The 27,228-nt window shown below is 42.1% G+C and overlaps 1 protein-coding gene and 1 non-coding gene across 2 annotated transcripts; one reads left to right on the top strand and one right to left on the bottom strand.

Moving 5' to 3' along the window:
• The first annotated feature begins 1,032 nt into the window (after positions 1 to 1,032).
• On the top strand, positions 1,033 to 3,814 carry LOC147175109 (uncharacterized). Its single transcript, XM_086072844.1, has 2 exons — positions 1,033 to 1,434; positions 1,722 to 3,814. Exons 1-2 carry the CDS (start codon positions 1,311 to 1,313, stop codon positions 3,482 to 3,484), a joined length of 1,887 nt encoding a protein of 628 aa, XP_085928970.1. The 5' UTR covers positions 1,033 to 1,310; the 3' UTR covers positions 3,485 to 3,814.
• An 11,445-nt stretch (positions 3,815 to 15,259) lies between these two features.
• On the bottom strand, positions 15,260 to 15,331 carry trnae-cuc (transfer RNA glutamic acid (anticodon CUC)). Its single transcript has one exon. It is a non-coding gene; the product is annotated as a tRNA-Glu (tRNA).
• Positions 15,332 to 27,228: the final 11,897 nt, after the last annotated feature.

Genomic DNA, 27,228 nt, shown 5'->3' on the forward strand with positions numbered 1-27,228 from the left:
TCTGTCATTTGTGAGTCATAGGAATATATGGTCCTAAATTTAAACATGATTTCAGTGTAACTGACAACCAAATGTCATATTTTCTTATAATTTTGTTATCAATGTCTTTCAATTGTACATATATCATTATTTATAACATTTATTTACGACACAAAATTCACAAATAATTTCCACATTATGGGCTTTGTTTTATCAAGAGTTAAAATTAATATTGATTTCAATTATGAGTTTGTAGAGACGAGAGAGTGAATGGACTTAAAACCAATTATAACGTATAATAAATTTTAACTCTTGATAAAACAGGGCTCTGGACTGCCAACACTTCATTAATCCATAGTCTTTAAAAAATAAAAAAAGGAACACGGCACACTCATTTGACGAGGTAGAAGACTTCGTGACTGAAGTCCACCTACTTCAAATCGTGTTATTTTACTTACTTCACACAAGAATGATGTGTTATTGGCTTTCCAGCCCTCTTGTTTTACTTTCACTTTTATATCCTTGCAGTTTTGTTTCTTTCCCACTTCTTCAAGCATAAAAAAACAACAACTTAAAATCAGCCATAAATCCTTGAAAGGAGGATTTACAGTTTTTCCACTAAGCACAATGAATATGATATTTGCCTATCAACAAAATAATGTTAATTAAATGCGAAACAAAAGTTCAAATCATCCATAAAGAAAATAACATGACTTAATTCAATTTGTGGAACGTCATTAATTCTTACCGACAACCAAGTTCTTATATCAGTCCAAAATCTTTGTGAAATAGAGCAAAGAAAAAAAACTATATTTCACTGTAAAGTCTAACTTTTTTTTAATCCATTACTATCCATTAAATCAGTTACAAATTTTGATTTTAAATATTGATTTTCTATTAATCATAATTACTCTATTGTTCCACAAAATTGTCTTGGGCATAATTAAACGTGTTATTTTAGCTTTTTATTTATTAATAATATCATATTATTTCGTTACACGAGATTTGTCCAAATGTAGTTGCCGTAGAGTTCACGTGACAGTGACAGTACTAGTCCATTCCAGGCTGCATTCACTTAGCCACACACGCTTATTCACATAATTCATCCTGAATTCGTACTGAACGGACTTAAACATCGACACTGTGCTTCCGTCACTTCTTTATTGAAGTCAAACATAATTGCTACATTTCGTGTCCGATTAAATCGTATCAGACAGTGCTCGTCGAAATCTCTCGGCCTTGTTTATGTAAGCCTAGCTTAGCTTGCTAGCCGCCAAAAAGGGAAAGGGCCGTCAAGTGTTTGCGTAAAGTGTCGTGAATGTCGTGTGAAAATGTTCGCAAGAACGAAAGTCAAGTACGAAGAGGAGCTTTGTGGAGCACAAGAGGAGAACGAGCGACAACGTCAACTGCTGGACGCTGTTTGCAAGCAGCCTCGAGATGTGTTGAACAGAGCGGGTTTGTCACTTGTTTAATGTATACTTTTCAACAATATGTCCGTATTTATTTTTAAAATGAATCTTCATCCGGGCACTTTGTTACGTACAATTACAGTTTTTCCTCAGTCGCAATGGACTATATGCACAAATCAGTTCCGCATTCGACGTACGAGTGCACCCAACCGTAACATTCGCCAGATTTGTTATTCTTTCACGGATGTGGCCCATGTGATCATCTTAAATATAAAATACATAACATCACAATAATTTGACTTTACGAAACCATGTGTATCTTGTGTCCCGCAGACGTCAGTGAAAAATATCTATGTCCTGAGCGGCAGGAGCCAGAGTTCCCTGGTGTGAAAGAGGAGGAGGACTTGCAGCCTCTTCAAGTTAAAGAAGAGGAGCAGCCACAGCCTCTCAACATAAAAAAAGAGGAGCAGCTGCCGCCATACATTAAAGAGGAGGAGCATTTCACAGAGTTGCCCGTGATTGCTGTCCATTTGAAGACTGAAGATGAATGTCAATATGAAGAGAACAACGGGGCGGAGCTTCCAAGCAGCAGCTCAAGACAACAAATAACAACAGAAGATGATAAAGACCAAGCAGACAATCGGTTACCCCCAATGTCAGATGGTGAAGACGCGTCACACTCTCCTCCCACGAGTGACTATGAACAGTTTGACGGTGATGTGACATGTCACACTGACAGCAAACGTTGGAAATGTTCTCTGTGTGGGAAAACGTTTGGCTACAAGTGTCAATTGAGAACCCATTTGATTGGCCACACTGGTGAGAAACCTTTTGCCTGTTCAGTTTGTGGTCAAAATTTTGCTCAGAGTGGAAGCTTAAAAATACACACAAGAACCCACACAGGTGAGAAACCTTTTGCCTGCTCAGTTTGTGGTCGAAGTTTCTCTGAGAAGGGAACCTTGAAAAGACACATGAGAATCCACACTGGAGAGAAACCTTTTACCTGCTCAGTTTGTGGTCAAAATTTTGCTCACAAGGGAACCTTAAAAGACCACACGAGAACACACACTGGAGAGAAACCTTTTACCTGCTCAGTTTGTGGTCAAAATTTTGCTCACAAGGGAACCTTAAAAGAACACATGAGAACCCACACTGGAGAGAAACCCTTTGCCTGCTCAGTTTGTGGTCAAAAATTCGCTCATAATGCGCAGTTAATGAGACACACAGCAACCCACACTGGTGAGAAACCTTTTTCCTGCTCAGTTTGTGGTCAAAATTTTGCTCTCAAGGGAAACTTAAAAGAACACACGAGAACACACACTGGAGAGAAGCCTTTTGCTTGCTCAGTTTGTGGTCAAAAATTTGCTCATAATGCACAGTTAGCAAGACACACAACAACCCACACTGGTGAGAAACCGTTTGCCTGCTCAGTTTGTGGTCAAAATTTTGCACAGAAGGGATACTTAACAATACACAGAAGAACACACACTGGAGAGAAGCCTTTTACCTGCTCAGTTTGTGGTCAAAATTTTGCACAGAAGGGAACCTTACAAAGACACACAAGAACCCACACTGGAGAGAAGCCTTTTGATTGCTCAGTTTGTGGTCAAAAATTTGCTCTGAATGAAAGCTTAAAAAAGCACACAAGGACCCACACTGGAGAGAAACCTTTTTCCTGCTCAGTTTGTGGTCAAAATTTTGCTCAGGCGGGGCACTTAAAAAAGCACACAAAAACCCACACTGGAGAGAAGCCGTTTGCCTGCCCAGTTTGTGGTCAAAAATTTGCTCACAAGGGACACTTAAAAATGCACAGAAGAACTCACACCGGAGAGAAGCCCTTTGCTTGCTCAGTTTGTGGTCAAAATTTTGCTCACAAGGGACACTTAACAACACACACAAGAATCCACACTGGCGAGAAACCTTTCGCTTGCTCCGTTTGTGGTCGGAAATTTGCTCTGAATGAAAACTTAAAAAGACACGTAACAACCCACACTGGTGAGAAACCCTTTTCCTGCTCACTTTGTGGTCAAAGTTATTCGAGAAAGGCTAAAGCTAAGAGGCACACGTGTGCTGGTGAGAATAGCAGCGATGAATGAAGCTTGATATGATCTCATTTATGAATTTACATTTAAAATGGTGCAGAAATTTCCAATGATCCGTGTACTTGTGTTGTGTGACTTACCCTATTTTGTCATTTAAATTCATATTTAAAATGTTACATCAACCTGACAAGGGGGCTGCAGATGAAACATTTTCCATGTTTAATGTGCATGAAAGGTAATTACAATGACAGTGATTTTAAATGATCTACATTTTTTGTGATCTATTTGTGTTGCGTGGACAATTCGGGAGAAACTTTGATTCATTGTGGTGAGATGAAAAAGTGCACCTGATTATGATCCTGAATAAAAGCACTGCTCTTCGCATGCCTTTATCTCAATGACGTGCTCACACTCACGACTGAAAAAGCGGCGTTCTCAAACTGCCGTGACAGTTGAGATGATGGATTACTAGTTTTGAAATCAGAAGTCAAGGATAAAAGTTTGTTCGGTTATTCAAGTTATTGTAAAAAGGGTCAACGTTGGTACAGATTTTAGCAGAGATTATGCAAAAAATATGAAACAGCCCAAAACCTACAAAAAAAGTATCTTGGAGCTATATGTAAAACCCAACAGGAAGTCCACCATTTTGGATTTACTTTCAAAATTTCAATTTCAATTTTCTTACAATAAATCAAAAACAAAGGTCTGCATTCAATAAATCTACATCTGTGAATAAGCTGTTTTGCCATTATTATCAAAGCATAATTTCCCTTTTTCTGTCTTGTTTTACAATCTCAAATTTAATATTTTTGCTTACTCCACTTACTTATAATGGGATTATTTGTATTTTATTTTATTTTTTTGCAGGAAAGTAGCTAAATTTGTTTTCATTGATATTGATGAGATTGGGGGTGGGACTTAATCGTTTTTTCTTCCTCCCACTCCTTTTCAAGCTAGGTTTAGTTGAGTATTGTCTGGAAAAATTGATATACTGTTGATGTTGATTGCGGCCTTAAATAAATGAACAGATGAAGTGAATTGGAAAAAAAAAGTTTTTTATTTTGGATATGTGCAAAATCACGGAATTTGTAAATCGAAGGCAAGATTGTCTTCCTCTTGAAAACGTTTACTTTTAAAAATAAATAGATAAAAATATTACTTTTCTATAAGTGAATGGACTTTTTTTTTTTAATGGACTCTATGCACAAAGAGCTGTGACGTATTTTCGGGAAAATCTCGTAATGAACCGCATTTCCGGTAATGGCCATCGCCGTTTGTTTTCCTTCAGAAAACCTCGACCAGTTGTCAGCGTTTTGGAGTACATTGTTATCATTGTTTTATTTTATTTTTTATGAGTGTGGTTGCGTGCATTTGTCAAGGCATCGAAGAAGTGGAGAGACGACAGCACATCGAGCAATCACTGCTGGTTTTTTTCCCCTTCCTGCTGATGTTATCCTTCTGTTGACCACACAAGGGCGCCATTTGTTAACAGTAGTTTATTGTACTATTGACGTTGTCATCGTTCAGCGCATCGAGTTGCATTTTAATGTATGAAAGGTGCTATATAAATAAAGTTTAATTGATTGACTTTCAAGCACAAATGATCTCGTATGTCTCGCGTCGGCCCTCTGTGAAATGGCTGGAGAGGATCAGCCCATTTCCATTAGCCATTTAAATTGTTACCATGATAGGCAAAAGGCGGCAGGTCAGTGTGTGCCTTATGCTCCAGCGACCCTTTTGCACTGACGTCACGTGATCACGTGACGGCGGAAGGAAATGATTGTTGAATGGAAGTGGACGTGACCCGGAGCGACTTCGTGACTTAGCGACTGCTATTTTACAAATTAAAAGTTATCATTGCCCCATAGAGTGGAATGATTGGAATCTATGACTTCAACCGAAGTTCGCCTGTCAGTCGAAGTTGTATATTTAGTCGGGACTCATAGAGCGCGATATTTACTTAAGTTGGAGGTCGCTAGTTTGAAAACAGCCCCTTACTGTTTTTACCAAGTTAATCAAATCGCAGCCAGAATTAAACATCGCGCGACTGATATCATTTTGTAGTCTCTTCTCCTTACACCGGGGCTGATTCAAAAGCTTGTCGCTGGCTGAGTCTCTGGGACGAGATGCTACGCTCACACCGGGGGGGGGGGGGGGGGGGGGGACAAAAAAACCTCGTAATGCAAAGGTAAAAAACTTGTTTATCATGCCAACTGACCTATTTTTTTTTTACATAGTCCGTTCTATATTGAAACGCTGTGATGATGTTATGTTTACTAGCATGGAACAAATGATGCCGTCATTTCACGAATATGACTCCGGGGACGCTAACTGGCTCGTTAATGTGATTTGAAACACGCAATTCGACACCTCTGTTACAATCTTTGTTAGAGTGTACGTTTACTAGTAAAATGTATGAATATTTAATCTACTAATTACAACATTTATCTACTGACCTCGCAAAAAAAAAAAAAAGATCGCTGCAAATCGGTGAATATTTTGTGGGCTGCCAGTCCTTTCTGTTGATCGCTGCTATCCATCGACGTCTTTTGTCTTCATTAGTATGCATGGGATAAAAAGCAACATTTGGTTTAACTCCTTTGTCTGTCTGTACAACCGACCGCACAGCAAGATATGACCGTTTTATAAGATAATCGATGAGATAAAGGACTTTACGCTGTACGAGATTCAATGGTTACAATACAAGCAAGTGGCTCTTTTGCCGTCCCCGGAAGTCCCCGAGGGGGCGTTCCCATGAGGGCTGTGACGTCACGTGCAAAAGGTCAATAGACCATGGCTTTTCTGTCTGGTGTCTGATGGAAGAGAGCGGGGGGGGATTGACATTGAACGGGACGATAGACGGCACACGCTTGACAACTATACTCAAATATGTTTTTTTGTTGTTGTTGACTGTTTTACTTCTGCTTCCCAACTTTTGAAAATGGATATCTGTCATTTGTACTTCTTACATTTTTGTTAAAATAGTGTTACGTTTTCAACCTCAGCGGATGACAACGCAGCGTGAAAAACATGTCAAAAAGATGTACAGTTGCCTTCTGCTCGATAACAAGACTTCAACGAAACACAACAGAGATACAAACCACGGAGATAATAAAGTCTTCTTGTGAGTGTGTCGCTCTTACGACGACATTATTTTTTTAACTGAAACCAGATGGAGAGAAAAAAAAAAAAGCATGTCTTTTTTGGCTTTATATGAAAGGGCAGTTTGAAACGTCTCAACGTGGAAGACTTTCCAAAACAATAACACTGTCATTTGTCATTTTTCAAAAACAGACGAAAATGTGTCCGTTTACGTTTTTGCACGTCACACTGGAAACGAGCGCTGCTTTTCGTGCTGTTGGGAGCCTTCAAAGCCTTTTTTTCTGCTGGACCGAACACGAACAGAAGCGCTGACCTACATTTGCAACTTATTTGGAATTCAGTTCATTTTCAAGGTCGGACTTTTACAAGAAAAAAAAAAAATGGACATTGTGAGAATAGGTCAGCCAATATTATAGCTGGATATTTTATTTCAACTTTCAGAGCAGGAACAACTAGCGAGCTCTATCTATAAATAATCAGCATTTCTGGTAAGTATGATGGTTTTTTATTTTTTTATATTTATTTATTTATTTATTTTTTGGGCATGTTGTTATCAATTGTGAAGTGCTGTTGTTGTATTGTAGAGAAACGTTGTAAACATACGTTTTACACCGAACCGGCGATATTCAATATACTTTTGAAATATCCCATTTTCACATTTTGATCGGAAGGAGAGATGGAGGCGGTTCTCTCCTCCTTCTCGAGACGTTGCTTATCCGACATAAAGGCGGCAATTAGGAAAAGAGAGGAGACTGCTAAAAGATAAGGCCAATCTCATTATTGATTGTGTCCTATGAATAAATGCATGAAGGGAGACAAGCTGTCTTCCTGCTGGTATTTTTGATCCCATTTAACATTCGCCGTCTCCTCCGCTTGGTATTTAATGCAATTATGACTTCGTATAAACAGCGTTACTGGCTGCAAAATAGATTTACGATATACGTCTTGTTTAAATATTTACTCGTACACTCAGTAAGAGACGCAGAACGTTTGATCCAATGGCATCCGGTGCTATCTGTTGATTGGCACGCTCTTGCATTGGAAGCTCATGAGATCAGCTCATGTTGCATTCAAAAGCTTCTTTTATGAAGCGCTTCGTGGAAATATGCCGTTTGCGAAATAAACTGCCGTCACATTCGGACTTTATTCTTGTCGCAATCACGAGGAATATTATGGAACCATTCGCGCCAATGGACAATGCAAAGTCTCAAATGAATGATTTTTGGAATTTTTTTAAAAATTTAATTTATCATCTACTCACTGTAAAAAACTTATTTCTGTATTTTATCCACGTGTAACGTTCTATGTGAAGCACTTTGCGAATCCTCTTTTGTGAAAGCGTAAAACATCCCGCAGTGCCTTTTAACGCTTCACATCATCTGAAACCGAGCTGACATTTTTCCGTTCATTTCTTGTATTGGCTCGCATTCGATTGCGCAAGCGAGACCCAGTTTTGTGGTCTTCGTGATGGATGGAGGTGGCCCGTTGCAGCTACGGGCTCATCATTAACCTATGGTAATGCACTTGTCACCCCCCCCCCCCCCCATACAGAAAGGCTTTGGTGCTACTACGTTTGTCGCGTGAGGCTCCATCTATTTCACGCGCTGTAGTTTGGAAGAAGAATGCTGAGCGTGCACCAAACGTTGACCGCAGCAGACGGAGGTGAGCGAATGTCTCGTTCTTCCTCGTCCTTTTCTCTTCCTCTCGGTATCTAATAGGATCTAGCGTTCTGGGAGCTGGGCTGATTTGAGTGTGCTGGGGGGGGGGGGGGGGGGTCATTTGGACTGCAAATGCGGCAACCACTTCAAATTGGCAAGAGGTGCAATCACGGCACGACTCGGGTAGACGAGGTTGCTCTCACCAGTCGGACGGCGGTTAAGCGCGGGGTGGCAAACTGTGGTCCTCGTGGGGGGGGGGGGGGGGGGGGCGTAGTCTTGCAGGTTTTAGAGGTTTCCCTACTCAAACTGCAGGATCGTTATCAAGGGCTTACGCAGAGCTTGCCGATGAGCTGATTATGAATCAGCCGTGTTGAAGAAGGGGAAATACCCCAAGACCCTGCGGGACTCCGGCCCCCGAGGACCGGATCTCGCCGTCCCTGCTCACATTAACGGCCATTTTCGCCTCCACGGAAAGTCTTCTTTACCTTCCGCTCAATTCTCCTGCTCTCCATCAGGCCTGCGAGTTTGTTTATTTATCTTTTTGCGCGTTCGGTGCCAGGAACGTAGCAGAGAGAGAGCCCGCGGGAAACTTGAGGAAGTCTGTCTGGAGCCAGGAGGGAGGATTTGTGCAGAGATGGTAAATCAGTCTGGGGCTCTTACGCTTGAAGCAGAAGGACACGAAAGTCTGTGGTACGTTTTGAGGCTGTTTGGTTTGGAGCTTTTACAAGTCGCTGCCGTTATTCACTCTTGTCAGATGGTCGAGAGACGGGAGACGCTGAGCCGCTCCCATCTGACGCCGAGCAGCCCTTTTTGGAATTTACATTTTCCAGCGTTGGCAGCGCTCGATCATGATTAAAGAACGAGCACGTGCGGCGCCGTAGCGTGGGCCCGACTCGTCGGTTGTCGCCTTTCATCTCGTGCTGCGGCGCTCTCGCCGACGACGACAATCAAATCGGACCGCTTGTTTCAGTTGGAAAGCAGCTGCCTCCCATTGAGGAGAGACAAATTAAAAGAAAGAGGAACACCTGCGCGTGGATGGTTAACGAACAACTGCTTCCTTAGGGGACCTTAACGGAAGACGCGGGTGACTGGCAGAGCGTTGGCGTGTCTTTGTTCCTGCAGAGGACCGTATTTTGACAACACACACACATCCTGACTTTAGGATCGTTCAATTCATTGAAGTCGATTTGACGTTGACTCGTTCCCGATAACGTCATTTCTGCCCACTTACAAAAAAAAAACCTGTGCATTCAGAAATAGACCATTTAAAACAATTCATGTGACAGATTCATTTCGTTTAAAAACACATGACTAGCGACTAGCCCAGGGGTGGGCACACTCGGTCCTCGAGGGCCAGAGTCCTGCAGGTTTTGGATGTTTTCCTTCTCCAACACAGCTGATATATGATCAGCAAGCTCTGCATAAACTTGGTAACAATCCTGTTGATTGAAATCAGCTGCGTTTCAGCAAGGAAACCTCCAAAACCTGCAGGACGCCGCCGGCCCTTGAGGACCGAGTTTGCCCACCACTGGACTAGCCAATGTTGCGCTCTAAGCATAATTGAACCGTTGGCCGGACTGTACGACGCTGACATATTTATGCCATTTGGCTTGCTTTAATTTATTCGCACAACCCTAACGCTGACCATCTCGACGGCCTCCAGTGACAAACATCCTCGGCCTACCTCTATGACTACGTTTACACGCGGTCAATATTCGGGATAAGGTCAAAAATTCCGGTTTCTGAAAACATTTGAGATAACCCGCGACTCCCGTGTACACGCGGACAACGCGAATAGACGTCGTTTCCGCTTTTAACTTGCCGCAGTCAATAAAAGACAACAAATAGTCGGTCGACTCCTCACTACGAAAAAGTTTCTTTGCTACGATGTCATATTTGTTCACCCCGAGTGTTACCCGGTGGCTTGCGCCACAATTTATGCGTAGAGACGAAAACTGACAGAAAATAACGTGAAAACGTCGCGGCGAAGTCAAAAGTATTCAAGCAAGGATCGTTTAGGGAGGCTTACCGATTTTGATTCCAAATATGTTTCCACAATGTTTACTCTCTCCTCCACAGCATATCTATCCATTCGGGTGAGAATTGAGTGCTTGATATTCCTGAAAATAAAAAAGAAGAAATGTGTTATTTTGGAAATTGTAAGAATTTAAAAATAGTGGTAACATTTTAGTGGCCCATGTTTCTTTTTTTACAAATGGTTTCAAATAAAAAAATAGTATTATCAGAATCCCGCTGTAATTGCGATCAATTGTGATCAGGAGCTTCAACATCTTTCTCAAGGACTGCCATTGCTGCTTGGAAGGGAAGTCATTCTTTTATTTTTGATTACCGAGACACATCTTTGCCATCACGAGCCTTCAGGGTGAAAACATAAAAGCAAGAAGACGCTTCCACAGACCTCAGAGCCTGCATTTTCTTTTTCTTTTTTTTTTTAACGCTTCAATGACTCTGCTCTTTTAATGAGGTCAGAGTGGACGCCTTCAACATGGCGTCCTGCTGCGGGTTCACGTGTGACCGTGCAGGCTAATGGCAAAAACATAGCGAGAGGGAGAAGAACAAAATCAGGCCCCTTTTTTTTTTTTTAGGTGAAAAGAACGCAGTAATCAAAAAAGAGAGGAAGGAGGCGAGAGGAAGAGCGGATGGCCTTCCGTGAAATATTCTCACATGCTGATTAGAGGAGCCATGTTAATGAGATGCATTGACAAGCTAATGCGGGAGAACAGCGTGCCCCCCGCTGGGCCTGTCTGCTCTCTTTCGTCTTTGTCTGCCTCTTTCTCACAGAAGTCGCTGGGGTTTTTACCATCTAGGAATCTGGCCCTTTTTTTCCATCCCCACCAATGAGAGGGGAAAAAAATGGCTAATCTTCTAGTATATAGCCGACACTTTAGCTTGCCATGAGAAAAGTGCCCAAACAGTTAAAAAAAAAAAAATAAAAAACACAAAAAATGTCACTCCGTATTGCTGCAGCCAACTTGATTCCTCAACCGCACCCGCCGTCCTCGGTGACCTGAAATAAACTTGCCGTGGCCGCAGGGAATATAATCTAAACGTATCATATCATTAGACGCCGTGAAAGTGTCCTCGCGTCACAAGACCAAACCCCCCCCCCAAAAAAAAACAGGTGATCTGTCACGTTCGCAGTTCGAGCCAAAAGGACAGTTTGACGTTAATTTCAACGGACAGCCGAGGGTCGTAAAGGCCAAAAAAACGGCAGACCCTTAAATTAGATGGCTACGGATGGGTTCATCTGCTTTGATCCTTTTTCCACAAATGCTCTTAATAATCAGAATTATTTCGACTTTTTGACACACTTCAGCCATTTAAATCCCAAGAAATCAATCAAGATCTCAACAGCAGTTACCGTTTTTTTTTTTTTTTAATAGCATGTTCTCAGTTCAAATCTGGAAAAATGCACACATTTGTCTCGGAATGCCGCTTTTGTGCGTAACCCGCGCGCTGCCGCATGACAGGAGAGCAGCTGCGTCGCATTAACACAAGGAATGGCAAACCGATGACGATCCTTTCGCCTTTTAGAATAAGCGTCAAGCCGCTCAGGTGTGCTGTCACTCGCCAGACGGCTCCATTATGCGTGGGTCCAAATCCGCGTGGCAAATTCCTGAAGAACCATCCACAGGCTCAGCCTTGGAGGGAAAGTAGAGGGGAGCTCCAGATGTTTTAGTTCAATAAGCTTAAGGATGAGTTCATGGCAAGAACATCTGAGGCTTTCTGCTCTGTTGACCCAAGAAGGAAAGTCTTAATTCAGCCTGGTTCAACTATGTGTGATGGAAGGAAATTTAGATAAAAATGCTGACCTATTTTTACTTTACAAAGATGTAGAGTAAAATAACAACAACAACACCACTATAGCCGACAATTACATTAAAATTCAAGCAATCACAAGACTCTCACAGTCAGTAAGTAAGTAAAAATGGATGAACACAATAACAAATGAGGACAAAATGTTTAATCTTGTTCCGGCAGATGAATTTTGCTCGAAAAATTAAACGAAACAAAACATTTTCAAAGATTCTCCGTAGCTTGAATCATATCAATACATATAGCGAGTGGGGAAAAAAGAATAGAGCAGTTAGAAAGTGATAAGTTATGATTTTGAAAGTGTGTGTTCTTGAGAAGTAAGTAAATGTCGCCATTTCATGTGTGTACAAATCTGTTTCGTACCGACCTGCTATAGGATAAGTTAGCATGCTAAGTACGGTGCTATGTTAGCTTAGCAAGTACTATTTACGTTTTATTTCTATTAGTAGGGCTCATATTGTTTTATTGTGTCCGGAGGTGAGTGCGAACAAGCATTTTGGGGATAAATTGTATGTCCGTGTAGGTAAATACTTTTTCACTTTAAATTTATTATTTTTGTTTAAAAAAAAATATATAATAATAATAATCAAATAAGAAAACACTATTACTCCATTACATTGCGCCACCTTCTGCTCGCTATTTTATTCATATATTTTATTATTGCTTGCGCGATCGCTATGTTTTTGTTTGTTGGAAAGATTTCAGATTTAGGTGCCGTCCCACTGTTGAACTCCAGTTGAACAGCAAAATGGAGCCTGGTCACATGACCTACACTCTCACAGAAGAAACGTTTTCAATGTGACTACATTCCCTGATACCTGGCAAAATCAGAAAAGAATGGTTATGTCATTTCTTCCTGGTGAAAAAAGAATAATCTGAATTTACTCAACAGTTTACTCAACTTAGTATTTGGTATTTTGTTGTTGTTGTTTTTAACCAATTAAGAGGACTACTTTTTAGTATCTGTGTTACATTATTTTAAACTAACAGTACTCTTACTTGAGTACGATTTGGGGCTGCTCTCCCACCCCTGATTGTGTCTATCTTTAAGTTGTATCTGATCATGGAGTTGCTGATCCCAACTCGTGAAGTAGCTAATACTGTAATTTCACAAAATCAAATAATGAGTGAAGTAACTTGTAATGTAATCAATCAGCAATGAAATCAGATTACTTTTTCAAAGTAACTGTGGCAACCGTAGAAGACATTTTTTTTTTGCCAGTTCCACGCTGAGCAGGGCTAACAGCCTCCCTCAGGCCACACACTTCCTCAGTGGCGTGGCGTCGTGACAGAAAGCCATAGAGGTCACGAGAGGTCAAACAAAGGGCGAGCTTCCCGTGGTGCTGCTTGCGCGCCCTGGTCACAACACCCATGTTTTACTGCCTATACAAACAAGCAAGCGCAGATCAGTAACCCCCCCCGTTAGATTCATTCAGATGCATAGAATCGTGTGTCTTTTAACATCACGGCCTCCGTAAAGGGCCCTCACATTCCAGGCCATGTTGGGGTCCCGGCATATAGACAACCTTTCGCACCTATGGACAAATTTAGAATCTCCATTGCTCAGGATTGTTTGCTCCTCGACAACACGAAGCCCTCAAATCCCAGCGCCTGCAAAATGGAGCCACGGGTGAACTGAGGGTCCACGGGGGACCCGTTAAGTTTTTTTTTTTTACGAGGTCAGAGCAGACAGACATGAGTGAGTGGAACAGAGGAACACGGACTTTTATTGACTTGAGGGATGTGTGCATCCATCTCGACGTTGTTAAAAGTCTCCCCGGGATGGAGACTGGAACGACACCGGCGCACCTGAGGCTTTGGCGCGGGACATGAACTCCTTCGCTCCTCAATGCTAAAGCTCAGCGTACTCTTGACTTCTTTGGACTTTTAAATTGACGATGTATTGTGAATAATTGCGATCCCCGCGCAACCTGCGCCCGCTTTGAGCAGAAGGTGGGAGGACGAAGGCGATAACACGAGGGACGTTGGAGGAGGAAGCGTGCGGTGCGGAGGTTGGAAGTGTAACACAGCTGAGATTTGATTCGCAGCCCGTGAAAGACTTTAACTTCTTGGCTCCCCCCCTTCGGCACAGACGGACACATGCTCATACATAATTAATACAATTTGTAGGTTTGTTACCGACACTTTACAATGAGACGTGTGCAAATGTCCTTGTTCGTCGCTGCCACATATTTGCAAATTGTGCGTGGGATTCAAGCAAAGAAAATCATCGCCATTCTCAAAAAGTGGAACGATAAAGTATTTAGATATTCTGGTTGGTGGATTTCACCACCTTTTGTCTGTTAATTAATTAAATAATTAATGTTGTCATTCCTTAAAAAAAAAAAAAAAAAGGGGGTCAAATCTCAAGTCGCTGCATCTAGTTTTAAAGTCATTGGAATCAACTATTATCGCCTTTTGTTGACTGGATTGGGAAGATAAATATCCCCAGAATGTTCGGAAGAAGCGGGAGTCCAAATTCAGATGAGATCGGCTTCATCTCACCTGTGACCCCGAAGAGGACAGACACCTTTTGAAAATGCTGGTGGATGAATGGAATTATTTCTCCAACAAAGGAGGCCGAAATCCAGACTTTTGAGACCCAATCCTCTCGTCAAGCTTAACTTTAAAGGACACTTCGTCTGATCTCTAAATCAAAATGACCCGACTATAGTACAATTTGGAGATTGACCAACATAGCTTCAGTCGAGCTAATTCCAAGTCCAACCAGCATTGGCTTTTTGTGAACTTACTGGTTGCCAGCCAATCGAAGATGCCCAAAATAATAGATTTTGCTCAGTTTCACAGAGCAAATCGTAAACATTCTTTGAGGGTGATCATTGAACTTTTTTTTTTTTCTGTGAGGAATTCAGTTCCTTGTAAAATGCACATTGTACATTTATTAAATACTTTGTGTAGTGGACATTCTGCATTTGCAGGTTGGAGCGTATTTTTTGCACCATTCCACTAAACCACTTGAGCTTTCTATAGGACAGAGTGGGCAATCTGAGGTGGGCAATCTCGGTCCTCCAGCGCCGGAGTCCTCCGGTTTTGATTCCAATCGACAGGATTGTTATCAGGCTTATGCAGAGCTTGCTGATGAGCTGATCATATATCAGCTGCGTTGGAGAAGGGGCAACATGCAAAACCTGCAGGACTTCGAAAATGTCACTTTTTCCCCAAAAACGGTCCACATCATCTTGCAAGCGAAGCAACATTCCAGAAAAACTATTTCCCTGACCGGGAATCGAACCCGGGCCGCGGCGGTGAGAGCGCCGAATCCTAACCACTAGACCACCAGGGACTTGCAAATGCAACTGAGTGCCTTGATACTCGTCCCCAGCAGGAAGGTACCAAATAAGTCATTTGGGTACTCGCCACCATTTGTCACTGGACAACTTAAACCAGGGGTGGGCACACTCGGTCCTCGGGGGCCGGAGTCCTGCAGGTTTTGGATGTTTCCCTTCTCCAACACAGCTGATATATGATCTGCTCATCAGCAAGCTCTGCATAACTCTGCTAACGATCCTGTTGATTGGAATCAGCCTGTGTTGGAAAAGGGAAACCTCCAAAACCTGCAGGACTCCGGCCCTCGAGGACCGAGTTTGCCCACCTCTGACTTAAACCATAAGGAAACTGGAATGAAGAGATTCAAACACGCGTGTGTCGTCGGGGGGGATGGCGCTTTGCCCCAGCCAGAGCCCCCCCCCCATAGATATGTGAACCGAGCAACTCTCACTTACAAAGCTCACATTTCCTTACTGGACCACGTGCTCCTGGTGGTGCTGTTTCACTGTCATCTTTGCTGTAACTCCACCCCCTGACACGGTGCCAAAAAAAGTATACAACTCATTTGAGAACCCTTTGCACGCTTTGACTGGATGACTAAACCATATGGAAGTTGGACCAGAGAGATTCAAATGTCACACAGTCATGGCCCCCAAGATCTTAGAAGTGTCCCCTGAACACCGGCTGGACCCCAGTTCCATACCATCCCGGGGCCCCATGTCTGGGGTGTGATTGAGCAAACGCCCTGGGCGCTGAATCAAACCCGTACTCCGCAACAAACCCCTGGCATTCTTGTCAAGAAATTTGAAGCGTCACTTTACTGTATCCGTTTATTGCCCCACAACACACGAAGCATTTGTCAAGGAAGAAGCGTCTCGCCCTGGCTGCTGATGGAACGATACATTTTCACGAAGGGACATTCGTCAATCTTCTGACTGGGTTACAAAATAGTGTTTATAATTTCTATATGCACAGAATTCTAGCCACGAGACCACCAGGGATTTTTGTTATTGCTCTTTGAAATCACTGTGATTCAACACTGCAATTTTCCCCGACTGGCTGGATTCTGGAATTGACGGTTCGAATTGTTGGCATTGATTACAGGACACATCCACCTCTTGGCACTTATTATAGTTGATTTAGTGCGGCTGTTCTTTGTGTCACGGAGACGGTAGGCTTCGGCAGTTAAGACAATGATTGACAGCCGGCATCTGTTGTCTTTAGCGCAAATGCACACGTTCAGATGTTGTGGTTCGGCTCAGGAAGGGAAAGCTGTAATCGCACGCACGCACGCCGCATGCACGCACGATGACGGGCCTCCTGGCGAGGGCGACCAGCGCAGGAGGCCTGTGTTGTTTCTTGCCTCATCTGGCTTAGATTAGAGCTCGCCTGTCGTCTGCGCTCCGCCGTCGCAGTCTGGCCGCGGGAGAGAGAGAGAGATAGAGGAATTAAGAGATGACGCGGAGTGCGAGTGGCGGCGGGTGGCTCAGAGGACGAGGAAGAGGAAGAGGGCGGGGTTTGTTGGAGATGACAACAATAAGAGCAGCCATGACTGGGGAGAAAAAAAAGCTTTTAGGAATTGTGATGAGCTGAGTCTCTGTCGCTTTTGATAGGCCTAATGAAACAACGGAGGGTGGGAAAAAACTCGACAGACGCGGGAACACGTGCTTGAAAGTGAGCCCAAATGCAGCTGCTTGCTCTTGGGTGAGAGAGTGCAAGTCTGGAACGAGGGGACCACTTTCACTCCGGTCCCCCTTTTTTTCTGTTAAAGCACTTAACACGGACTCTAAACTCCCGGAGTCGCTCTCTGCCCTTCGAGTGTAAAGTTATGCAGCCCGACTGTATGCTGATCTGCAGATCTTGAAAACAGGATTTGTGATTATCGTCAGGGGTTTTCAGGACTTCACTGGGATCTAACTTGCATTTCTGTTTTCACAGGGTCACAGTCCTGCACAGTTTATGGCCTTGGACGCACCGTCAGAAGTGCCGGTATGCACAATGTGATTGTCTAAAATGACTTTCGTAATGTTGCAGCCGCTGGGGAGTGTCTGGGAGGCGTTTTCGGCAGATTCAGTCAATTGAATCGGCTTCGGACCGTCGTAACATTTATTTATTATTATTTTTTTTTTAAGAGCTCAGTATTGTTCATTCGGAAATGTCATCATCATTGCTCTTTTATTTATTTATTTTTTTATTTATTTTTTTATTTTTATTTTTTGTGTGTGTGGGTGAGTATGTGTATGTGCGTGCGTGCGTGCGTGCGTGCGTGCGTGCGTGTATTTGTTAGCTCACCAGAAAACCTATTAGAAAAAATCTCATACCGTTCACCTAAACCGAACACCAGGAGACCCGAGGGGACCGTCGTAACATTTGATCACGCTGCTAGCTAGCAAAGAAGCAAAGAAGAACAGGAAGTGACGAATGTGGATAAAACCGTAAGCGATGGAAAGCTTTTATAATTTCACTCATTTTGCACGTTACTTAGCATTTGGGCATCATTATTATAACGTCTGTTCCGGACAGAAGTTCGAGAAGATGAATTCGTCTCTGTGGTTCAAGAGAGAGGACAGCCATAGTGTTACATCACATTACCGTTAATTGTATGTCGAGCGAATGATGAAAGCCAAACTATGGCAAGACACGGAGATGCAACTGAATATACCAGGTAGGATTGACTTTTATATTACACGATACTCTGTAAAGAGCCGGAGGGTGTTTCTTGGACTTGAGTGAAAAAGATAACGGTATGCTTTGTATACGTTTTTATATCTCACCCCGTTCGAGCTTTCCGGTTGCCCTTTTTTTTAAAACAATGAGTAATAGTGACGACCGGCAACGATGGCATGGAAGGATATTACTTCCCACACATGCTCAGAAGGTACTTGATAGTCTGCGCCGGTGTTCGTCAGTTGCGGTGCGTGTTTCCGTCATTTTTCTTGCGTGACGCGCCAACGGCCAGTCCGCCGCCACAGGTCACATTTGGCTGACATCGGATCGCTGTGTCGATGGCTTCGTAGGTGTGTGACTTAAGTGAGTGGCGGGATTTTGAGTGTTGTTTTGGGGGGGGGGGCTTCCGTGCAGACGGTCTTTCTGGGTCACTCTTGATGACCGGTGTTAATAACAGTAAGTGGCATGTGTGTGTATTCATATGGATGTTCCCGGATTTAGTCATGTTGTCCCGAGGCGCGGATAAATGACACAACCCCCCCCCCACCACCACCACCACCATTTGCCTTCATTCAGGCCGCCAAAAGCCCCTTGCTCGGCCCCACCCGCTTTTCTGTGGGGTTTATGTTATTTTCGGGGATATCAAGGGGACCGCAGGCTCTGTGTTTGTGTGTGTGTGTGTGTGTGGGGGGGGGGGGGGGGGCGTGGATTGGGGGGGCGTGGATTGGCAAGTGTGGGGGGGGTTGGACCTCTCAAAGTATAAATAAATGCAGAATCAAATTGTAGCCAAGGTCAGCAAGGACAGAAGCGATAACGGTAACGCGGCAGATCTCTCTGTAAAGATTGACTGATTGGCTGGGATTTCGACCAGCGCGTGTCGGCTACATGTCAATCTTGTAGTAAATGTTCATGTTAAATGTTTTTCAATTCAATCTTCAAATGTGGAGACAATTTCTCCTCCTCATTCCTCATCGAGCTGCTATGTTGAACACACTCCAGTTCTGTTATGTTTCATTTACTTCCAATACCTTTTGTTCTCCATCTGTCCTCTCCCACGTAAGCGCAAGCGCTCCCAGAGGCAGAGTCATCATGTCAAAGCGCTGACAGATTTTTTTTTTTTTCTGTGTCCCAGAAACAATTTTGTTTTTGTGTTTTTGACAGCAGGGGGATCAAATGTGTGCGGATGCTTGTTAAAGTTAAAACATGTAGGACTTCGTATATGTGTGTGTGTGTGTGTTCTTTGGATTGTTATTGCTTGTTAGTGGGTTTCTCATGAAAAATATTTATTTATTGTAAAGAACCATCCATCGCTATTGTTTTCCTCACATTGATTTTGGGTGCAATTTTACTGTTGGCCATTAAATAGCAGCATAGTGTTTTGTTTGACACAGTGTACATTTGAAAGAAGAAGAATGAAAACAGGAAGTATTTCAATCGCAGCGTAGTTTTTGCTGACGAATATTGAACGTCAATCGTTTTCAATCCTGCTTTTTGCACCTACAGAAAGCAACGGCTGTAGTTTCATTTGATGAAGTTCATCTTTGGGCATGATTATTGATGCACAGCTCGACTACTTCCTGAACTTAACACCACTCCTTTGTTTCCTGTCTTTCATGAGTGGACAAACTGATTAACACAGGTGCCATTGTCGTCGTGGTTACTGAGGTCAGGCACACCTGGATTAATCAGCTTGTCCACTCTTGAAAGACAGGAAATGAAGGAGTGGTATTGAGTTGAGGAAGTAGTGGATTTGTGCAAAGAGAGAGTTTGTTAGTTTGGGGAAAAACAAAACACAACAGCATTTGTTTATTCTAAACAGAGCATTGGTGCACTGTTGCGCTATTGGTACAATATTTGTGTGTTACTGAAGAGCAGTCTGTCGGTCTATGACATCAAAGGTAACTATTCCAGCATTCCACAACTTTAAAGCTTCTTTAAAAAAAAAAAAAAATTCTGTCGAAACATTAAGAAGTTAAGTGGCACTTAAAACAAACAAATGCACATCCCTTTTTTTATTTTATTTTATTTTATTTTTTTTTTTTTTTGTCAAGCCACTTTTGCCTAAACTGTGTTTGTGGGTATTTTGGGGGTGGGGATTGGGGAGGGGCAGGTGCTTTCCGGGGCCATGGCGAAATTCTGTCGTCATGGTGACGGAGACAAGGCGGCATTTGGAGTGCATCTCCTTGGAAAATAAGATCAGGCAGAGCATTATGCATCCAACTCTTTACTATTAATGGACATCAATATTTATAAGGTAGTTGTGCTGCCGCTGAAGGGGACGTGAAGCGGTGACCCGCAGTGAGCAGAGCTGATGAAGTGCTCTGTAACATTTATCATTGTGCGGGTCTTTTGTATCGCAGCTGCATTATTGCAGAATTCACTACAATGCGTGCTTGAACCACGGTAGCTGTGCAACTGGACAATCGAACAGGGGGGGGGGGGTAATGGCTTAAAGGCAAAACATCTTTTTCAGTTCATCAAGTTAAAACATACTAGAAAATGTCATTCTTTTGCATGTCAACCACAGTGCGTGAATGCAAATTGCAATTCCCGCAACCCAATCAGACCCATTGGAATTCTCTGTTGCTCGCTGTTGAAAGGCTTGTGCATATTTAAAGAGAGCAGGGAGAAAAAGCAACCCGCATGACACTGAAGATAAAGATGCAAGTTGGCAGAACACACATTGTTTTTGAGTAATGGGGAAAAAAATGTTAGAATTGCTGAGAAATATGGGCTAAGCCACTTGTCGAAGTTCAATATCATTAAATCATACATGATGTTCAGTAACTTGAACATCCGTAACTATTTGCGCCCGGTGAGCCTATTGTGCTGTTTTATGTTTGTAAAGAAAGGATGTTAATTGAAAGGAAGCCGAGGCAAATTTATTTATGGTGTGGAAGCACATTACATACACAAGACAACTCGGTGCTTCATATTTACAAACAGAACAGTCAAAGGCAAAGCAAATTGAACAAAATCTTATTAAAATTACTAAAAGAATGTACATTGACAGCATTAAAACACATTTACACCTGATTGGTGAACTTATGCATACACACTCACACGCACATGCACATACGCACATGCACATACGCACATGCACATGCACACGCACATGCACATACACACCCACATACAAAATAAACATGTATAAAAAAATTAATAAAAAAAAGAGCAATGATGATGAAATGTCAAATCGGTAAAATTACCGAATGAACGGAGCTCTCCAGAAAAAAAAGAGAAAAAAACAAACAAACAATAACAACACATTTACAAACATAAAGATATTTAAAAGCAAAGGAAATAAATAAAAAGTAGCTTTCTGAAATTACTAGACTGTAAAGAGAAATGGATTTTAAATTTGTTCAAAAAACAGTTCAATTTGATTTAAAAGCATTTAAAATTGGTGCCGACTTCACTCGCGTTGTCAACTTATTCCATTGGCGTGCAGCATCACAGTTAAATGCCACTTCACCATGTTTGCTTTGAAATCTAATTGAAAACGAATTGACCCGAGTTTAAGGTTATTTCTTATATATATCCAATGATTGATAAATAAATGCATTTTTACTGCAGTAATATTATTGTAAAGCAACAGTATTCATCATTGAGTATGATTTTTGGCTGCTCTACCGCCTCTGCAATTAACACTTAAGTTGGTACAATCCAATTAACAATTGATTTACTGAACTTCAGTGGTCATTCAAATCCTCCCCCCCGGGGTTCTTTGAGTGACATTTTGTATCGACTTCTGTTATCTTGAGATTGCAAATCAGTCTATTTTCATCCGTAATGAAGGACTTGAAAAGGCCAGCGTGTGAACCAGACGTATTAAAAAAACACAAAGAGAAGACGCGGCAATATTCTTGTCTTTTTTTCTCGGCTTTTAACGTTTGCCTCTATCGGGCTTACGAGGTCACGTTGAGACTTGAGTGCGATGTTTAACTTGTATATTTTATTCCCCTCTCGTCGACATTAGTCTTTGCCACTTTGTTCTTCTCGCTCCACTCGCTACTATCTTGAATGCGTAACATAATTATTTTTGCTAAAAGTGTCAAACACGGGCGCCTTCGCATCCCCGAGGGCTTCTTACTCGAGAAGATTAAATCATAAATAAAGCCATTGGAATCTGCAAGGAGTGAGAAGAAGAAGAAGAAAAAAAAAAGACTCTTTTCACCCTTATTTCATTTGCATACTTTCTCCATCTTCGCTTCGGGCTTTTTCTTTTTTTTTGCTGATGTGACTCGCCTCCTCCTCACAATCCATCCATATCCATAATGGCTCTTTTAAATGGCTTGATAATCCGTTAGTACTGCGAATTGACCATGAGGTAGATAAAGATTCTCTGGGAGAGAGATGAATTCAATATGGCCTATATGCCTCCCGCCTCGGAAACGTAGTTTTCCCTTTTAAATATAAAGCGTTTGAAGGGGGAAAATTGCAACGCTAAAAGCAAATCATTAGCTGCTCCGAGTATCTTGTGGTTGTTCGTCGATTATTTATGATGTGACCTTTTTACACCGGCCCCCACATAACCTTGTGAACATTGTGCCAGAAGCTTTCCTCTCCCAAAGGGCTTTTCCAGCACAAGGAAAAGCCTAGAATCATAGAGTGGGGGGGACTTTTTTCGTTTTAATGTTCATTTTGAAACTGATGTTCATTTGCCACAAACAATTTTCTGAATTCACACAAGTGCTATACTAACATGCAACTGCACGATTGACCAGAAATTGACTTAAGGGTGTTACTCGCTTACAGTATACAACATTCGGTGCACCTGCAACCACGTGGCTCTCTAACAGTCTCCATCAAAAGTGTTGATGGGCATTATTTGACAAAGTCATCCAACGATGCAGGTGCAACCAGTGCACAATTTCCCAAACAGTTTCCCCGACGCTAATGGAAGGTGAAGGCTAATTAAAAACTGCACTCACATCTTTGTTCACCTTTGCTTAAGACTTTTTGTGCGTCTTAGCCACATAACAAATTGCGGTTGTAATGTGTTGCACTTTGTACTGCGCTGTGTTTTACATGGCCTGCATGCCAGGGAGGAGACAAGGCAGCATAACATTTTCATTATTAAGCAATTGCCGAAGGCGCTCTCGAGCTTCATCCTTAGTGTTAATTAACAATGCGCAATCCTTTGGGATACGAGTCCATAAACAGGTTGAGGCGATAAAAAATAATAAATTCATTAAGAAACAAGTCGAGAAGGACAAAAAAGTGACAGTTAAAAAAAATAGGGGAAAGTTCTGCATTAGTGTTGTCAAAGTTAAAACTTTAACTTGCTTTCATTTCAGAGAGAATAAAGAGAAATTGATAGATAAATAGATTTATTTCACAATCCTTCAGTATTTGAGCTGAATCACGCGTCCCCCAAAAAGTGAAAACGTTTTTTTTTTCAAGGCAATTTCCCGTAATGTGTTTTCCCCAAATGACTGGAAGCGTCGGTCCTTGAGTCACACTTGTGCTTTGTCACGGATGACATTTTGCGTCAAACAATGTTTTCTTACAACGTTGCAGATCATCTGACAAATAAGTCGTAACTGTGAGAAGATAAGGAATGCTCTTCCTGATTGTTGAGTGAATTCATGAACAGTGACCGAAAGTGTCCCGGGGTGCATAACGATCGCACCCGAGTTTATTTGGGCCCATGGTCTGCTTACTGCAACGCTACCGCCTTCTTACCCGGGTTATCTCGACCTTAAAGTGTAGCGGCGAGTCATTACTTGACTCAAACTTTCTGGGCAAAATTCCTGCTTGGATACCAACACTTCCTTAGCAACAGCATGACTCGGTCGCTATATATGTGCGTTTTTTTTTTTAATGGTGACGGACAGCGCTGGCCGCAGCTGCCGATGCTACACAGTTATCCTTTTCTCATTACCGTTACTGTGTGGTGTGAGATCCGCTGGGCTGAAAGGAAACCGCTAGGGACCCCCCCCCCCTCCCCCCACATGCGCGTGTGCACACCGTGGCCAGTAATGAGAGCAATGCCCGCTTTTTCTGGAGACACCTGTCCAATATTGTGAGAAGAAATCAGAGCAAACAATGAGGAGTTTCATCTCAGATGCCAACAATAATGAAGGAAAGCTCATTCCGCCCTCACCTGCTGCGACAACACGTTAGCACAAGCACAGAAGCGCCAGCATGCTCACGATGACGAGCACACGAGGAGGGGGGGGGGGGGGGGGATACCTCGAAATCTGAAGCCGAGGCAAAAACACGGCAGGATCTTGGTTTCGGGACTCCGGGAGCATCTTGACATATTTGTTGGAATTGGCAGGCATGAATGCTCTGTAAGCCACAATGAACCTGTTAGCAGTCAAGTGATAAATGTCATGGAACGTCTCTAAAGTCATTCTCTTGAATCCCTTTTATGGAACGTTTATATAACTATTTTTATTTATGTATTTATTTTTGTGGTCATTTTGTAATTTTACAGCGATGTCCCAAGCAGAGGAACACCCCCTCGACAGTTGAGGTTCATATTTGGGTTTTGGTTAGTTTGTCATTTTCGATTATTTAAATGGCCAATAGGGGGCGCTTAATTTTTTTTACAATCTGTTCTACGCAGCCCCACTAGTTTAAATATGGTATTCTGGTTAATATCGTGTTAGTGGAATATGAGCAACATCCAGCTGTTTTTACCCATCTCGGGGGGGGGGGGGGGCGGCCATTTTTCCACTTGCTGTCGACTGAAGATGACATCAATGTTGCTCAGTTCTCAGGCGACGGCCAATCACATTTCACCTGTTTTCTTTTTTCTTTTCTTTTTTTCTTTAAGAGCTCAGTATTGTTCATTCGGAAATGTCATCATCATTGCTCTTTTATTTTTTATTTTTTTTATATTTTTTTATTTTTATTTTTTATTTTTTTTGTGTGTGTGTGTGTGTGGGTGAGTATGTGTATGTGCGTGCGTGCGTGCGTGCGTGTATTTGTTAGCTCACCAGAAAACCTATTAGAAAAAATCTCATACCGTTCACTTAAACATTTCACCTGTTTTCTGAAGCTAAGCTGTGATTGGCTGTTACCTGCGACCAATCACAGCTCAGCTATTTTTCTGAAGCTGAGCCGTGATTGGTTGTTACCTGAGCCCCTGAGCAACATTGATGTCATCTCCAGTCGACAGCAAAAGTGGCAAAATGGCCGCCCGCCCCCCTGAGATGGATAAAAACGGCTGGATTTTGCTTCATAACTCATATTGCCCAAATGAAATATTAATCAGAATGTCATGTTTAGACTAGTGAGGTCACATATAATGAAATGTTTAAGTTTGACTTCCACTTTAAATGTGTTAAAATTATTCAAATACATTTAATCCATTGTTCCACCTTGCTCATGAGGGCAAGGGCTTTAGAAAATGCGTGAGTCTAAAATGAGTCTTATTATCGTGCCCTGCATGAAAACCACATACATATAAGACACCATCAACTACAAATGAGGACAAAGCGAAAGGCTTTATTCACATGACTTGATAAGCGAGTGACACACAATAAATGGCTGATGACCTGCGCCTCAGTGTTCGGAGGCCTTGATGGCGACTCGGTGGCGTCGTGTGATGGATTGGAATGGCCTATCTTGAGAAGCAGAAGCGCTCTTGTGTCATCACGAGCAGACAAGGACGAGGAGGACAAGGCGATTGTCCCCCCCCGCGTGGAGTGTTCTGCCTGCAATCAGCCCGCGGTCATTGCAATACAAGAGTGCCGCAATCTGCGGCTATGGAAGAATCAGAAGAATCTTTTATCATCGTGACTTTTTACACTTTGTACACTGGGAGCAATTTTTAGGGTTTCAGTTGCCTTGCTTAAGGGCGCCCGCGCCGCCCGCATCCCACTATGGAAGACAAAGATTTGTTTTTTGTTGACTTTTGCATCGCTTTGGTCAGATTTACTTTCAGTTCGTGCTACCATAAAATCCCGTGTATAATACGTCTCCAAAAAAAAATCACACTTAAAAAGCTGTTTTTCTGGACCTGCTTAGGTATAATGTAAACATTCCGGATATTTGTCCAAAGTTTGTGGAACGTAAGGTTACATTACTACATTGTATGTGTGGCAATGTCAGAAGATAGTATTTGTTTATTATATATGCGATAGAGAAGATGATCCTTAAATCTGTAGTTCTGTACCAATGGAACCCAAGTTGTTTTTGTTTGACCTCGATCGACCCTGAGAATGAACGGATGCTTAAATTGTATAGGAATGCTTGGGGCACCAGTTAGTGTTGTTATGGGTACTTGTTGTGTTTTTGTTTATTGTTTAAACATTGGATGTTATCCTGGCTTGTATTTGCATTTTTTTTTTGGAAGGAGAAAAGAATAAAAACAGTTATGGTAAAAAAAAAATAAAAAAAAAAGAAAGAAAGAAGAAAAAGCTGTTTTTCACTCTCTACCCGTGTATAATACGGTCCATTGATTTGCTGGCATCCATTATTATACTGGCCAACCTTCTTTTTTTTTTCCAAGTGCCAAGTACATTTTAATGATTTGAGCAATGCTGAGTCCAGAAATTACATCCATTTTTTGAATGGTCTCCAGTTTTAGAAACATTCATATTAATGACAATGAATTGATTAATAACTCATTTGGGGATATCAAAGACTGATAAAAGTGAAACAAGCTTGTTGTTTACTGCTAATATTGCCTAATTTTCAGAAGAATTTTTCTGAGATTTTAGATAAATTCATAGATCTGTTACCATCTTGCTTGCTGCAGGCTAGCTAGCAACTAGCGCTTAATGCAGGAGATGCTAACGGCGGAGTCGGCGCTGAATGCTGGCAACATGCGCCGTATAATACAATGTAAGTGTAATGAAGTCGTTTTTGGGTTTTTTAGCGCCCTTAATTAGCAATTGAACTTGATTTCAGGGCGATTGTTGGCGTCTCTCTACCGGAGTGACTGAAAATAACCAGTCAAATCTGATTTGACTGGTTATTTTCGCCACGACACGCTGCCAGGAACAACTTCAAAATAATAGTCGGCGGATTACTGTATTTGGAAAGAATTCATTTTAAATTGACTTGAGTTGAAATGATTGATTTTTTAACATGATGTGTCTGCGATCTGGAAAAGCCAGCGGTGGGTCCTGTTAGATTGTTAACATTGTTTTTCTGTTTCAATTTATATTTTAATTGCTTTTGATATTAGTTAGAGATGTGTAATAATAAGACAACAGTTCATTCAGATGTTAGTCAATCTTATAGTCTTTGTTCTCTTCCCTGGGGAAGTCAGGTTTCTGATTCAAT

This window comes from Leptonotus elevatus, chromosome 4 (genome assembly GCF_054856555.1).
Source record: "Leptonotus elevatus isolate MCC_2025b chromosome 4, RoL_Lele_1.0, whole genome shotgun sequence".
Lineage (NCBI taxonomy): Eukaryota > Metazoa > Chordata > Actinopteri > Syngnathiformes > Syngnathidae > Leptonotus > Leptonotus elevatus.

Excerpts from the sequence above, each read along its gene's own strand:
- LOC147175109 (XM_086072844.1), top strand. The coding sequence starts at position 1,311 with ATGTTCGCAAGAACGAAAGTCAAGTACGAAGAGGAGCTTTGTGGAGCA. Across the intron at positions 1,435-1,721 it reads AGATGTGTTGAACAGAGCGG|ACGTCAGTGAAAAATATCTA; the intron begins GTTTGTCACTTG and ends TGTGTCCCGCAG.